General features: G+C 33.1%; 1 protein-coding gene across 6 annotated transcripts in view; it reads left to right on the top strand.

The window, feature by feature from the left end:
* Positions 1 to 17,549, top strand: part of TDRD3 (tudor domain containing 3) — a 179,113-nt gene that overhangs the window by 114,000 nt on the left and 47,564 nt on the right. For all 6 annotated transcript variants that reach the window (XR_016507406.1, XR_016507405.1, XR_016507407.1 and 3 more), the window contains exons 7-10: positions 1,477 to 1,626; positions 7,489 to 7,629; positions 11,549 to 11,705; positions 12,394 to 12,519. Coding sequence is in view for 3 of the 6 variants with exons in the window: in XM_090258148.1 (XP_090114274.1) it covers positions 1,477 to 1,626; positions 7,489 to 7,629; positions 11,549 to 11,705; positions 12,394 to 12,519 (574 nt within the window). In the remaining 3 variants the exon portion in view is untranslated. The remainder of the gene's footprint in view (positions 1 to 1,476; positions 1,627 to 7,488; positions 7,630 to 11,548; positions 11,706 to 12,393; positions 12,520 to 17,549) is intronic.

Genomic DNA, 17,549 nt, shown 5'->3' with positions numbered 1-17,549 from the left:
CTTGCATTTGCTCTTTATTTTTCTTTGAGACTGCTGGCTCAGATGAGGGTACTGAAGGTGAGTTAGGGACACAACATGTAGGAAACAGAGACCTGTGTCTCTATTACAACTTAAAAAAAAATTCATGCGAAAAAGTTGACTAGTTGATCAGAAGACAGATATGGGCAGGATCAAATAGCATCCTCTTCAAAAACCTTTTTGTAGAGTCCAGTCAGAATTAAATAAAAGTAATTCTAGCATCATGTCTGTTTTGCAAGTAAAAATATGTTGATTTACAGTGTGGTGATTGCTGAGGGGAGGGGGGTACAAGAGGACTAAAAGGTAATGTGAAAAAAGACAAAACATTAAAATAAGTTTAAAAAATTAAAACAAATATGTCGATTTTTATTTTATTTTTTATGTTTTGCGACATGACACGGTGAAGATAAAAGGAGGCATGATGCCCTGTGGTATGATCTATGTTGATGATATCCTAGCTTCTACTAGTCTAAGGAAAACCCCCAGAATAAAAGCAGAGTGTAAATATTCTAGTAATTTTATTTGAAAATAATAAATGATATGTTTGTAAGAATTTGCTTTGCCCTTAAACATTTTGGTGATAATATTTCTTTCATAAATTGCTCAGATTTATGATTTAGTTATTATCAAAAATTTGAAGTGTGTTTTACAAATTTTTGTCTTAGGAAGTATAATAAAAGTTATAGTTCAATAATATTATTTGTTTATAAAGTCCATTCTGAAAAATGAGTTAAAGGCAGATAATGCTGGCTGTGTATTTGTATCTACGGGATATATTTATATTGCTCAAAATCTGTATTTGTATAACACATTTGTTTGAGAGCATGTTTTCTTTATCAATGAGTCGAGAAAAGGTTTATTTTACAGGATTTTTACTGCTACAATTAGAAGGGAGAAATAGAATTCAGGACTTATTTCTAGGCAATGATGACTTTCTCAATTTATTTTATGAGACTAAAAATCAAAAACTTTGCATCCTGATTTAGGGACAGGATCTATTTTTAGCTTTTGGTTTGTAAGTTAAGATACATCTTTTTATATGTTAAAATAAATGTACTGCTTAACCCTCATAAGGATATTGAGGCATAATGTTTAAATCAAGTTCTTATCAAATACATCAATTTACTTTCCTTGTGCAATAGTCTAGATTGTTTGAGCTTTAAATTATTTGAAGTCATTTTCCTAAAATGAAACTTAGATCTCCTATTTTGATATATGTTGTAAATATGGGCCCTCTTTTAGGGGGCCACATTTTTGTGAAGCTTTCCATTTTATTTACCAGTTACACTTACTTAACTGTTACTTTAATCAGTTTTCTATTTTTATTTTTAAATATATGTGAAAGAATTGTATTTTTATAGGCTCTTAGCTGTTGTGCTACAAACGTTTTTTTGAAGAATACTTTATTATGTAGACTTTGAATCTTTGAAGTGACTGATTTTTATTTATTATTACCAGAAATGTGTATCTCATGTCCAAATGGATAGCAGAGAACTTGATCGAAGGAAGACATTGCAAGTTACAATGCCTGTGAAACCTGCAAATGATAATGATGAATTTGAAAAGCAAAGGACTGCTGCTATTGCAGAAGTTGCAAAGAGCAAAGAAGTAAGAAACTAAAATAAAATACATTTCTTTTATTTCTTATCATTATTTTATATTTAGATTACTTATAATTATTATTGTTTTTTTCACAGATGGTAACTAATTCAACAAACTTTTGTCATTCTCCATGTATCAGTAGAAAATGCCCTGGTTCCTTTGGAGTCTTAAGCTTATACATTATGTTCCTATGTTCTTTTTTCAAATCATTTTGACAAGTCCATTAAGTTACTCTTGTTAGCAAACCACCCATCTTTTCTTCCTCTTCCTTTTCTTTTAAAATTGTAACAGCTGAACCCTATGCTTTTTATTTCCGCAGAGGGTTTCCTATCAGTGGTTGAGCTTGATGACACTTTTTGAGGATAATTTTCCCCTCACCAACTTCTGAGAATGCGGGTAAAAATCAGGATAAATAAGTAGCTCAGGATTAATATCTCTGTCAGTTTTCATTCTTAACTCTATTTAATATATAGTAAAAAATATTTTTTTCCTTGGGATTATGTGTGTATTTATGCATGTGCACACCCCCTTATCATTTACCATTAATAGCCAAATCTTTTAATTATTTTTAATTTCTTGCTTACTGGAAATAGGTATTTTCTCTTATTTATTGTTTTTTAGACTTTGATAAGAAATTTTAATTCATGAATTAGTTGCTTAGACAGGCTTTTCTTAACCAGTAAGATTGAAATAATTTTAGTTATTCAAAACCAGTAATGAATCTTAGCTAACTGCTCTTCTATTGAAATTCAAGTTGAAGGAGGAGTCTTCTTGCATTTTGGTTGTTCCTTCTACAGCATGTCTTTCTGTCATCAGTCTAATGTAGACGCCAAGATTACAGACTGGAATCAGGCAACCTGGAAGCATATCTTGCTGACAACCTTGGATAGATTACTTAAATTTTGTAACCTTTTTTTCTTTCTTTTTTAAAAAAATTGTTATTGTTCTAGTACAGTTGTCCAATTTTCCCCCCTATTTTTCTTTATCTATGAAAAAAATATAATACTGCTACCTACTTCATGTGGTTATGGTGAGAATTAAAATTGATAACCTTTAAAACATTTAGAATATTACATGGCATAGATCATGATATTCTTTTGCTAAAAAGCTCTTAATAAGGATGACTATTGCTATTCTTTAGTATTTTCTCTGTTCTGAGGCACATTTAAAAAATGATTTTTAATATTTCTGAATTAATACATATTTGACAGTTTCCATGAAATATATTTCTCTTTCCCAAAAAGCTATTAAAATTGTGGTGTTTCAGAAGAGGATATTGGGTGTATATCAAATTCTTAATGACTATGGAAGAGTTGTCCTTTTGATTTACACTTTTCTCTCAAAATTTTGGTTGATGTGGTTACTGCTATGTATTTACTGGAACATAGTTAACATACTGTATTTCATTTTTTAAAGTCTTTATTGATCACATTCTATTTTCCTATAAGTATTTGATAAATAAAGAGTCATAGTTTTCTGAAGCAGACTTAACTACTCAATTTATATATGAGAGAGATGATGGAGGCTGAGAACTTATCTGAGATTACCCAGTGACAATTCTAGTACTAAACCTATGTGTATTGCAGTAGAAGATTATATCTATACTATATATCTCTATATATTGATAAGGATACACATATTCATATTTAATCTGTCTGAACATCAAAATCACATAACAAATTGTTCTGAAATGATATTTTATGATATTTCATTAAAAAACGTGTATGGATTTGGTGAAATCTGCAAATGACTAAGTGATGGTTTTCATTCTTTTTTCCCTTTATTCCTTCATTCAGCAAATATTTTTTGAGAACCTACTGTATGTAGAAAGTATTTTAAATTGCTTAGGTTAAATCAATGAAGAGACAAAAGATACCTACCGTTATCAAGCTTATATAATAGTAAAGGTGACAGGCTAATACATAATAAATATATAAATTTATGTAGGTTAGAAGTTGGTAAGTGCGATGGGGATAAAAGGAAAAGTAAATTAGGGTAGGGAATTGGGAGTGCCATTTGTGGGGGAGGGTACAATTTAAAATAGGATGCTCAGAAATGAAAAATTCTTTGAAATTCTTGTGTAGTTTACAGAATAGTAAGGTCAGTAAATAATGTATACATACTAAATAAGTAAATTGTAGATCTTAATTTTAAATGTAGTAGTTTGATTAGGCCTCACTGTGATGAGATTTGAGCCAAGACTTGAAAGATAAGAGAATTAGGTATGTGGTTATCTGAGAGGCTTATTCTAGGGAGAAGGAAAAGCTATTGCAAAGGATCAAAAGTAGGAGTACATTTTCAAGGAATAGCAAGGTGACTAGTGGAAGCAGAAAGAGTAAAGGGACAAGTAGTAGAACATAAAGTGAAATGATAATGGGGTTCTGTTTACTTATATAGCGCCCAGTAAGCCATCTTAAAGACACCGGCCTTTATTCAGAGAGAAATTAGGAGCCTTTGGAGCATTTTCAGCAGTAACATCAGCTGACCTTATTTATTTGTTTATTTATTTATTTATTTATTTATTTATTTATTTATTTATTTATTTTAGAGAGAGAGTAAGGGAGAGAAGGGCAGAGAGAGAAAACGAAAGAAACATCAATTTGTTGTTACACTTATTTATGCTTTCATTAGTTGTTTCTTGTATGTGCCCTGACCAGGGATCAAACCCACAACCTTGGCATATTGGGATGACACTAACCAACTGAGCAACCTACATTTTAAAAGTTTAATTCTGGCTGCCATGTTTAGAACAGGTTGTAGAGAAGGAAGATTGCAATCAAACAAGTTAGGAAATTATTGAAGCAATCCAGGTGGAGAAAAATGGTGATAGTTCGAATGAAAATGGCAGCTATGTAGATGGTGCAAAGTGGTCAGATTCTGAAATTTTGAAAGGAAAGTTATCAGGATTTCTGACAGATTGAATGTGGCATGTGAGAGAAGAAGCAATGTCATGACTAACTGCAAGGGTTTTGCCTTGAGAAATTGGCAGGGTAGTTGCTTACCTTGAATTGGAGAAGACTGGGGTAGGATGAATTGAAAGGGGAAATATCTGGTGTTTTGTTTTGAACACATTAATATTGAAGTGCCTGACAGACATCCCTGTGATAACATTTGGTAGGCAGTGAGACAGAAGAGTGTAGTTGAAGGGTTTCCCAGTCAGGGCACATGACTAGGTTGCACGTCAGGTCCCCAGTTGGGGGCGCGAGTGAGAGGCAACCACACAGTGATGTTTCTCTCCCTCTCTTTCTCCTTTCCCCTCTCTCTACAAATAAAATAAATAAATAAACAAATAATTTTTTTTTAAAAAGAGTGTAGTTGAAGGGTGAACTTCAGAATGGATATATGCATTTGAAAATTGTAGGCAGAAGGTTGATATTTAAAATCATGAGGCAAACGACATCACCAAAGAAATAAGTGCTGATAACGAAAAGAAAAGGGTAAGGAATGAACACTGTAGCATTTCAACCTTACAGGTTGGATGAAGAAGTTGAACCAGCCAAGGTGTCTTTGGTAAGATAGGAACAAAACAAAACAACGCAGAAATTGTATAATGGAAAGAGTGATGAATTTAGCAATGACTGTTGAAAAAATCATGTGCAATGTGGCCTCAGAACTAATGTAGAATTGGGGAAGTCATTCATTCTGTCAGCATTATTCTTAATATTCACATAAGCGATGTTAAGATAAAATGTAAGTGTACAGATATCAGTGGTGGGTTGATGTGAAAATCTATTCAGGTTCTTCAGTGGTTATTTTAGTTATTTCAGTGAGGGAGTAAGCAAGGCCACCTTGACAGTGGGGGAGAAGATGAGATGTTGGAGGCTTGAGCAGTGAGGAGAACAGGTAAAATACTGGTCTGGAAGACTGGGAGGGTGAATGGGCTAGGGAAATATAGTAAGATTGCTAGGCAGCATTAAAGGCCCACTTGAGTTTCATGGTCATGATGATCTCACAGATGCCTAATTCACATAATATGGACAAGATCGTGTGGCTCATAAAGGACATCAGTTGCCTTATGGGTAATGTTTAAGTTGTAATGTTTCTAGATATTTATATGTTTAGTGAGTAACAACTGTTTTAAAGCACTGAAAAGCAATACTGAAAATACTATTTATCCTATTCCTAAATCCATAAAATGGAAAGAAAATAATAAGGAAATGTAACCAGAGGATGAGATTATTTCACTGGCACCAAAAGAAAAATTACTTTTGGAGTTATAGAATTTAAATTCTGGGAATATATTTAATTTGGGAAAGGTCAGGCTCCAGACTTTTCAGGTAACTATGTTTGAATATATTCAACAAAACAATATTATTGCCATTTGTTATGAGTGTTTACTGTGTACCAGTTACTGAATTTATCACTCATGCCAATGATGTCATTTAACCCTCGATATATCCCGGACAGGTAAATTTTCTCATCCCTGTTTTAAGCATGAAATATCTGAGGCTCATAGAAGGAGGAGGTTAAATGACTTGTCTGAGGGCAGGAGCTCTAGCATGTGACTGAGCCAAAAATTAGTCCTGTGTCTAGCTCCAAAGCCTATGTTCTTAACTATACATGTACTACATTATCTTTCAGCTTAATAAACTTTGTATCACATTAATATAAACACATTTTCCTTTATGGTTATACAAGTAATGACTATCAAGACATTCCAAATCTGTTTTTTGCTGGGATTACATAAACCAAAAATTGAATGAATCTAGTAATACATCTTTGGTTTTTGAAGACATCATTTTACTTTTGATTTGAATTAAATTTAGATCTTATGTTGTATCAACTACCTGAGAGAGATATTTACTTTGTTGTCCATTAATGTTTATGTAACATAATTTTTCTATTTTTCAGGTTCTGTTTCTTTATATTTTCATCTGATTCAAAATAATTTCCCAGTGTTTTATAAATTTATATCTAGAATCTTTTCTTACTGTAATCATTTAAAAATAATGATCATTATCTTTAATAAAAATCAAGTCTTCTTCCTCTTTATTAGGTCTATTAGATTATAAGATATTATATAACTGATTCTTAATTTTAATATTATACAACTGTGAGATGTTTTTAAATCATGCATTTATATCTTACCAAACCAATGTTCTTTATGTTCTACCCTTTTCAGACTAGTTTTGATAAAACATAACTGAAATCAAATTATATTTTCAAATGTAATTACACATATAATTATTCAGATATGTCAGGTAAAATAAGAAATATGGACTTTAAAGTTTTCATATATATATTTATAGATATATAGTTGGTAAGACATAGCATATTTAATTAATATAAATAAATTAGTAAGAAAGTTTTCATCTATTGTTAAAATTTATTATATTTACCTTCTAAAATTATATAATTATGTTACTGGAATGTGGACATAATATAACTGATTCTTGGACAGGTTTAATGCCTTCCTGATGATAGCCTTGCCATGTAGCTGGATTTGTAAGCCAAGACCTCACGATATTAGTCAAGTATTTTACCTTAGAATTATTTTGACACCCAGTCTCCATAGTGCTACTATTATTTAATTTTCTTCTATATTATTATCTACTTAAGTTTATTATGATGATTTGTCTTGAAGACTTAAAGATTATAATTATGTAATTATTTTATTGCCTTGCCTGGACTTTGGGGGGGAAAGATTATGGCTAGTAGATATTTGTTGAAAAAGAATTAGCTAACACTATTTTTTTCATGTTCAACATAATTAAGAAACTCAACTACTTCAGTTTTAGTAGATATTTTTAGTTGTAGCTTAGTGTTTAGAACAATTTTTTAGTATATGCATTTTTTAATTTTTGTTCTGTTAGAACTATTTTTAAATGCTATTTATTTACATCTTCGTTCTCTTTCTCTTATCTAAAGACCAAGACATTTGGAGGAGGTGGTGGTGGTGCTAGAAGTAATCTCAACATGAGTGCTGCTGGTAACCGAAATAGGGAAATTTTACAGAAAGAAAAGTCCACCAAATCAGAGGGAAGACATGAGGGTGTCTATAGAGAACTGGTAAGGCTGCAGAACCAACACAGAGTTAATGTGTTCTTTCTTTAATAGTCTTGGTGATTTTTTATTTTTTCTTGCAACCACCATTGGTTTTGTTCAGTGTATTATGGATAGATGTTACAACTCTAAGAAGGCTTTCATTAAGATTTACAGTTTACTCATGGAAAATTTGGATTGTTTGAAAAATAATTTACTTAAAACTTCCATTTTATGAATAACATCTTTTGGAATGGATTGATAAAAACCATCAAATTATATAAAAGACACTCACTGGAAATTATATTCTAAAAACAGATGCATCAAAAGCATAGTTATCTCCCCTTCCCCACATCTTTTCTCAAATTTTGTCTCTTGTTTTTTTTTTTTTTTTTTTGCTCTTGGAAAAAACATATTGAAATAAGTTTATGTATATTATAGACTCAATTATAAAATATGCCTGGAATTTAGGATTAATAAGAAGAGTCAAACATATTTCTGATATGCTGCAGTGTCCTTAGATGTCGGAACTGACAAAAATTCATTTCCCTCTGTCTTTAAAGGTTGAATGACTTTAGATAATATCAGTAGGGTACAGAATAATAAGACTAGCTTAAATTATGGAGCTTTATTATCTCATATAACAAGAAATTCAGAGATAGATGGTTACAAAAGTTGAGAAATTTAACAATGTTGGGCTTCTGATGGGCATCTCTGTGATTTATTGTTACCAGATTCTCTGTGCACTAAATATCCATGAAAAAAGTTCAGAGCCAGTAAGGAAAGGAGCCCTTTCCCTGGGTGTGGGTCTGTTTTTTCAGATAAGAAAATATTTTTGAAATCTCCAGCAACTTTCATTTATGTCTTATGGACTAAAAATAGGTCACATGCCTCATAAATCAATTAAACACTGGTGAAGGAGAATGGGTTTATAACTATGATCAGGCTTTCTTTTCCTTGACCATATGTCTGTTTAATTCTTGGGAAAAAAAAGTCAGAGTTTTAGGGATAGAGTGGATACAGCAAGCTCAAAAAGACATGGTCCCTAACTCAACTTGCTCTTAAACATTAGTAAATTGAGAACACTTCAGTGGGAATGTCTTGCTTTAGAATACCAGAGTCTTGCACAATGTGGTAATTATGAATATTAAAAACATATGAAGGCAGTGATATCACAAAGATGGCAACAGAGAAATTTCTAGGAATTGGTCTATCCACTGAAATAATTATTGAGCTGACAAGAACCATCTAAATCAACTATTTTCTCACCATGTAGCTTAGTCAGACTCTTGTCGTATCCACAGTAATGATTGATGGGGAAGAGGCCAGTCATAGAGATAATAGAACAAAGACTTCAATGATCACATAACACAAGGAATGTAATTTTTGCAAAGTACCTAAACAAACTTAAAACTGTAGTCTTCATCAAGTAACAGCAGCAGTCCCTGAGAAGGAGGGAGAATCTGATTTCCAAAATTATCACCATTGTATTCAAAATGTTCAGTTCTCAACAAAAATTAAAAAGCACTCACACAGAAAAAAACAGGAAATATGGCTCAGTCATATGAAAAATAAATTGACAGGACTCATTCCTAAAGAAGCCCAGGCATTGGACTTACTAAACTAAGACTAACTATCTTAAATATGTTAAGAGGACCATTGACAATGAGCTAAAAGAAATCATGAGAACAATATTTGAACCAATAGAGAATACCAGTGAAGAGATAAATTATTTTTGAAGAGATAGAAATTATAAAAAAGAAACCAAACCACATTTCCAGGGCTCAAAGATACATTAGCTGAATTAAAAAAAAAAAAAAAAAAAAAAATTAGGTCCAACATCAGACTAAAGCAGGCAGAAGAAAGAGTCAATGAACTTTAATATAGGGCAATTGCAATGACCCAGTGCATCATGCAGAGAAAGAAAAAGAAAAATAGAGCCTAAAGGACTTCTAGGGTACTGTCTGTCACATGTACCAATATACACATGGGAAGTCCCAATAGGTAGAGAGTTAAAGGGACAGAAAGAATATTTGAAGAAATAATAGCTTCAGATTCCCAAATGTGATGATATAATTAATCTACAAATTCAAGAAACTTAACAAACTCCAAGAGGATAAACTCAAAGAGAGACACAGCAAGACACGTTATAATCAAGTTGTTGAAAGTTGAAGACAGGGAGAGAAATCTTAAAATCAGTGAAAGAGAAACAGCTCGTCAAGAGCAGGGCACCGAAATAAGCTAAAAAGCTGGTTTCTCATTGGAAACTATGGAAGCAAGAAAGCAGTGAGGTGATATATTGAAACTAATAAAAGGAATTCTATATCCAGGACAACTATTATTCAAAAATGAAGAGGATCATCAAAAGGATAACTTAAATTACTGGTGTAAATTTGAATGTACATGAATTTTTCTAAGAACTGTGTATAAAATTATTTTGCAGTTGGATGGTTTTCAGATCTATTTCAGCAACTAATCAACACTTGATTGGTGTGTCAGCTGCTAGCTCCTTAAAATAATTTTTTATAATAGATGATATTATAGGTTGGATTGCATCCCTCCCTAAAGATACATTGAATTCCTAACCACTAATATCTTCAAATGTGACTTTACTTAGAAATAGGGTCTTCACAGTGGTATCAAGTTAAAAAGAAGGCTTTAGAGCAGGCTCTAATTCATTATAACCCTAATTCAATCTCTTTATGAAGAGGGAAAATTTAGACACAGGGAGAACCACATATAGAGGGAAAATGAGCTGAAGACGCATAGTGAGAGGATGGCCATGTGACTGGGGTGATGCACCTACAAGCCAAGGAATGCCAAGGATGGCTAGCAAACAATAGACACTAGAAAAGGCAAGGGAGTGCTCCCCCAGAGATGCCAGAGAGAGGGTGGCCCTGCCAACACCTTGAATGACATATGGTTAACACAAATAAGTTATATTAATGTGGTGGATTAATTGATTATTAAAAGTTTTTTTGTTTAGTACTATGTATGAGATAGTTTTTTAATTAGATATTTACTTGGAAGATAATTAGGAGAGAGAAAGGTTTGGGAGGTTTGATTATTTTTTACATTCAGATAAGTTTTTGCATAAGAAAGATGAATTATAATTTTGATATCCAGTCCTTTTTACATTTACTTAAGCATATCTATTTCACAGCTGGCTATGGCTTAGGGAATTTCTTAATTGGATATCTTTATGTTACTTAAACAGTTCTTGAATTCTAGTCCTTGATATGATATATAATATGTGGGAAGAAAAGAAATAGGTCAATTTTACAATCAAAATAAATTACATAAGGTTATATAATTATAACTTCCTCAACATAATAATGTGTTTCCATAGCTAAATCTGTCATTTAGTAAATAAAGTCTAGTTTGTCAAGGAGATTTGGGCTCTGGCATTTGTAGGGCAGATTTTCCTATTCAGGGTACAGATTGTCAAAGCATCATAGATAGATAATATTGCTAATAAATATAAGCAGAATGTTGCAGCAATAGAGACTAGAAAAATCAAAGTAGAAAAAATGATGCTATCATTTTGTTAGCTTCATTTTATTTTGCATTTTTGGACAGGTGCTATAAGAATGGAGAAGTATTAACCATGAAAATTTTTAATTAGGAGTTTTCACTGTATTATTTTCAAAAGCCTTATTCTAACATATCATAAAATTTCTTTTTTTTTTTTTTTTCATTTTGTTTTGCATTTGTAATGGTACTTGTAAAGTCAGGGTACTCAAGACACAACCCTACATATCATGCTGATTCTTCCTTAGCTATTGGTATGAAAAAATAAACAGCAAGTAAATGTTTTATTAATACGACATTTTTTCCATAAGCATATGATGCAATTTTTAGTTTAAAAAGACAATATGTGGTTAAAAACATACACCTTGCTTCATTTATTGACTGTCAGCATACCTTTTTTCTTCATTCCATACAGGTTGATGAAAAGGCTCTGAAGCACATAACAGAAATGGGCTTTAGTAAGGAAGCATCAAGGCAAGCTCTTATGGATAATGGCAACAACTTAGAAGCAGCACTGAATGTACTTCTTAACAGCAATAAACAGAAACCTGTCACAGGTCCACCTCTGAGAGGTATAGCTCATTAAGTGATGTGCCAGATAGTATTGTTTGCTTGTTAGAGGAATATACATTTTTGACAGAGGCTGGGTTTTGTTGTTCTGAGGTCTGTAACAATATTTACCACTGTGGTAAGTGCTTCCAGTTTCAGAATTACAGAGATTTGTGCAGGTTCCTCTGCATCTCATTGTCTTCATCTTTATGTCAAATAGGACGAATAATACCTTATTTAACAGTGTTGATGTAATGCAGAAAGTATAAAATGTCTAGTTCAATTAGTTATTTCTAGTACTATATCAGTTGTATAAATGACTAAAGTGTGTGCAGACTTTTTAAATTAACAAGAACATGACTATTCAGTGTTATTCTTTAATTGCATAGTCAGATATATTATGTGATTTTTAAAGTCCTAATCCTATATTCTTTTTTAAAAATAAGTGAGTAAAGAAAAATTTTATGAAAATGATTTTTTCCTTTAAAGATAATTTATGTGAACAAATTCAAGTTTCTAGATAGATCATTTAGAAGATTAAAAGTACTAATTAATAGTCATTTAAAATTTTTTATTATAAATGATGTAGAATATACAGAAACATGAAAAGAATATATACAAAATTCTACTTAACATGTCTGCTAATTATATTTTAGTGTATTTTCTTCTTTTGTTCTTTTCATGTACAATATATATGTCTTACTTCTTCAGGTAAAGGAAAAGGCAGGGGGCGAATAAGAACTGAAGAAGAGGAAGAACTGGGAAATGCAAGGCCATCAGCACCAAGCACATTATTTGATTTCTTGGAGTCTAAAATGGGGACTTTGAATGTGGAAGGTAGGCTAACTCAATGTAGATTTTTTTAAGACCAAACTTTATTTGTAATTATACAAAAAGGTTTACTAGAGCAGCTAACAATATGAACCTCTGTTTCTAGGTGTTTGTAAATTTCTTTAATTACAAATTTCCTATTTGATAAAAGCATATAAGAAAATTTGAGTTGTTATTTTGCCCTCTCTCTGTATAATGAGTAATAATGCCAGTTCCCTGTGCCTGTGAGGGTGCGGGGGATGGGGAGCTAGGAGGCCAGAGACAGAAGTGGGAGGCTGGAGCCAGGTCAAGAAAATTTTGTCCTCAGGAGTTTTTATTTTATCCAGACGGTTGTGCAAAGGCATGAAAAGGTTTTGGGCATGAGAGCAATGAGATTTGTTTGGTGCTTTCAGGAAAAAAAATAATCCTCTGCAAGGTAGAAAACGGGATTGAGGCTGAAGTGAGACTTCTCTACAGTTGCATGTATCATGAGGAATCATTTATGCTATAATGTAGTAGGACCTAGGGTGCTATCATTTATTTTTTGATTTTTTAAAACTTTTATTATAGATAATTGATCATCACATGTACTTTTCTTAGAGATTTTCTCCCTTTCCAGGACCCAGTCTTGTCTCCCACTGTCACTCTTTTATTCTTTGGTTCATAGAATTCTGTAACCCCCCAAGAAGCGTAATTACCTGATTCTCAGTCTTTTTGGCTGGTTTGTAATAATTGAGAAGGGCACCTCTAAGTTAGTTGCATCTGTGATCTTTGTATTTTCAAACTTTCCAGCTTGTCTCTTGTAGGACTCCTGAAGGCAGTAAGAAGTAACAAACACTTTCCATAATCCTGGAATTTTTATACCAAGTTCTCTAAAGCATCGGCCCTATTGATTAGGTGGTCTCAGTTCCAAGACAAAAGTTTTAACTACACCATAAGTGTCAGCTTACTGTTAGGAGATGAGCAGACTTTGACTATCCTGCCCCATTCCTTTACTAGCAGGTTTTACATTTTAGGTTTTATCACTTGTATCACCCTATTTCCTGGCACCAATTTCTAAATTAGTTTGCTTTAAGATGTAAACCACAGAAATTCAAGAAAGCAAACAGGGAATTCATTGATTCATATAGCTGGAAAGTCTTTCGCTGTCTCTGAATTCTGCTTTTTTCTGCCTTGACAAACTGTCTTCATGCGGTAGCAAAGATTGCCCAGGTAGCTCTATGCATAGCATCAGGCTAACATATAAGATGGCATAATGGTATGCAGGTAAAAGGACAGCTCAATATTGCAAGCACATTTTTTTTTCTGGGAAAAGGTAAAATACCTTTCATCATAAAATTATTGATTCCCCAAGCTTGACTGAGTTCCGCTGGGGATGTTCCTTTGGTGTGTGTGGCGTGGCTGAACTAGAAGTCCAGAGAGACTTGGGGAAAAGAGCACACTACCACTTGGCATCTCTGTTCATAATGTGGGATAAAATTTAATAAAAAATATTTCTCAGGAACAAGCAAATGCTCCTTATCCCTAGGAGATCAGAGAGAAAAAGACTTTCTATCTCCTTATGTCTGTATCTACCCCCTTCTTAGGAAGTACAGGACATATTTATTGAGTCCATTAGGATTATTTATAAAGAGGAAGGTGAAGTTCTCCCCACTGCCTTCCTCCTGAAACCAGGCTCTATTATCAAAAGAAGGGGTGAATTGAAACATGGCACTGGGGCAGATAAATACAATGAGTTCTACCACTAACTTAACTCATAGTTTTTGTATTTACTAGTTATGTGTCTTTGGGCAAGTTAATAATCTCTTAAATTTTAATTTCTTCATTGGGAAATGAAGAAATAGTAATAACATCTAAGTTATAGGATTGTTGAGAAGATTAAATTAGGTAATGCATATAAAGTGCTAAGCACAGTACTTGACACATAGGCCTCCATATAATGGTAGTTCCTGACACCACCATCACCATTTTCATCATCATCATCATGATTAGCAATAACAGCATGAACAGCATCCTCCACTTACCATCTTCATCCCCATTAGCCCCAACTGTTTAACATCCAGCTTGCAGATTTTCTGAAAATTGGGTAATCAGCTCTTGTAGAATGTTCATGCTGGCTCCAGAACACCATTGGTTGGAGACCTTAACAAAAATAGTTCCAATGAAGTGGGAGGTTAGAAAACAATCTGAAGGATATCCAGTAGCTAAATATTATACAAACATTAGAATGATGATTTTGAAGAGAGTGGTAAGAAATAAGATACTTAGTATAGCTTGAAAAAGTTGTGCTGTAGGCTTGTGGTGATGGGTGATTTCTCTTCTGCCTATTCATATTGTTAAAAGATTGTGTTTTGTTTTTATATAAAAAACATTAACATCATTTAATAACCATGTGTGTTTATATGTACCTGATAGAAATGAGACATACTCTTTGGTTTTATGCTTTGTAATGTAAGTCAGAATTCCTACAGAATATTAGTCAAGAATTTTGAACTGAAAAAACGTGTATAAACTGGCTTAAATATAAACATAGAAATATTACAAAGTGTATGCTGTTACAATGTGAATTCAAGTATTAATCAGTTAATACCATCTTTTTTTTAACAAATATCTTTAATGCTGCATTTGATTAAACAATTCTTGTGTTATTTTATGCCCAGGATTTCTAGGAGGGTAAAAATAATATAGTTTTACAGGAGTTTTATAAGAAACTCAAAAGTGTGACCAGCACTGCTTATTTATATAGGAGTTTAATTAGAAGGAAAGCAAGGAGTGGTCCTTTATAAAAGTTTAGGATTTTAGAACATTAGGATTGAGTCACATGACTCAGGTAAAAAGTAGCAACTCCAAGGAACATGACAGGCTCTACAAAACAGTCTCACCATACCTATATCCTCATCTGCCTTTTCAATTTTCCTTAATTAGGGGAAAAAAGCATTATATTATACCCGTAGAGAGGTGACACACCTTGTATTGTTCCTCTTGAAGTTATTGGGAAAACACAAGGGGATTATAAAGAGATTTTGCTTCCAAGATGATATATGTAGAGAATAATTACAAATAAGCTTTATTTTCTAGAATAGATTTTTCTTCATAAAAACAATGCATATTCACTGTGGAAAATATTGAGGGGTCATTTATTCAGTTCACAATATTAACTTGGAGCTTACCATGCGCCAACACGGTTCAGGGATCTTAAAGTTGATCAAAGGAAGGAGATTCAGCAGTTCTGTCCATGCTGCTGTTGTGCATGTTACCGGGGCATCGAGGAGGGGTTACCTGGCTCAGACAGTCTCTGTGGGGATGGGGAGGAGCGAAGTCTCAGAAGTAGAGCAGTTTATGCTGAGGCTTTAAGAGAAGCTAGAAGGAAGGCACCTGGGACATGTTTAGGCATGTGCAGGCATGGATGCATCTGTAATCACAATACATTGAAAATGCTCAGTTCAAGACTTCTCTTTCACCAGGAAGCAAGGCTGTGTTTTAGAGTGACTGTTAATAACTGATGGGAAAAAATGAAACTGGCCAGAGAAGCCATCTGAAGAGAACATTACAGAAGTTTTTAGAGGTGGAAAAGAAAGTAAAATTAATCCAATGGCATATTTTATGTATGAAATACGTAATGTAATCATAATCCCACAATTTGTTTATAAAGAAGAAAAAGGAAAATCAGCTAAGTTAAATAGATGTATTCTCATTTAATGGGTCAATTTGTACAAAGTTTTTTTTAGCCCTTGCAAAAAAATTTTAATGCTAATCCTAACCTGGGATTACCATAAGAAAATAACTGAAAATAACTCAGTTATTAATGATTTAATGTTAGTAGCATAATATAGCTTTATTCAGGAGGTATAGCAGGAAAGTTAACAGTGGGCTTGCAGCCTGCCCGTTTAATCCCAGCCAATTGTGTGGCCTTGGTCAGCTTCCTCATTGTGAAATGGGAAGGTTATAGTTTTACCCTGAGATAAGCTCATTTTTAAAATATGAGGAATCTTACATACTCAGTGAAGTAAATTTTTTTTTTTTTTTTTTTGCATGTGTAAAGACCAGCTTGGACTTTTCATACTTTTTAAACTTGCCAGGGTAGGGACATTTTTGTAGTTGTATTGTTGATGCGATGGCAGTTTCTCAGAGTTCTCATGATTTGTACATTTATAGCAGTGATGATCTTATGCTTTATGCCCCTAATTTTTCTCTCTCTGTTTGATTAAGGGGATTTTGGGCGCTAAACAGTTAATTCTATAAACATTGAATATCAAATACTTTGTGAGTTTAGCCTTAAGTTTAATATGTGTCATAGTTATGAAAGAATTTAACAAGAACAGGAAAACAACTTTATGTCTAAGTAACTAATGAAAGAAAAAATGCCATGTCAAATGATAACTACTGTTAATTCTTGTGTCCATTTTTTTTCTGGGATTTTGTGTCCTGAATTAATTAATTAATTTATTTATAATGGACATCAATTTTGGGATATTGGTATGTACAACCTTTTTCTCTTGGAAATAAATAATTACTGGTAATTCTATTTCTTTTAGAATTATCCCTGCAAAGATTTTGGGGGGGATCATATTACTGCATGAAGAAAGTTTCTAGCCCAGAACCATTCTCTCGTGGACCACCCTTCCATACTGTCATCACTTCTTCATTTTTAGGAGTCAGCTGAGGCACCACTTCTTCAGAGAACTAAATTAGTTTACCACCCACTACTCCCTGTTTTATCATAATGATCAATCTATTTCCTTTTTAGGCTTTTTCACAATTCTAGGCTATGTCATTTGTTTACTCATTTTTCCCAGTGTCTTCCATTGTACCTAAAGCACTACAGAATAGAGAAGTTATGGTTCCTACCTCCTGCTTCCTATGTAGTGGAGACCACAGGGTTGCCTCCTGTCTGTAGCTGGTGTCCAGTTGTTACGGCAGATTCAGCGAGAATAAACCACTCGGAGACAGTGGATAAGGAAAGCAGAGGGTTTATTGCTGGCGGCTGGGCCGAGACCAAGTCTCCAAAATGGCACCGACCCCGAATGAAGTTTAGGGCAGGGTTTATATAGGGTCTC

This window comes from Furipterus horrens, unplaced genomic scaffold (genome assembly GCF_987537825.1).
Source record: "Furipterus horrens unplaced genomic scaffold, mFurHor1.1.pri manual_scaffold_12, whole genome shotgun sequence".
In the NCBI taxonomy this organism is placed as follows: domain Eukaryota; kingdom Metazoa; phylum Chordata; class Mammalia; order Chiroptera; family Furipteridae; genus Furipterus; species Furipterus horrens.
This window is presented reverse-complemented; position numbering and strand designations above follow the sequence as displayed.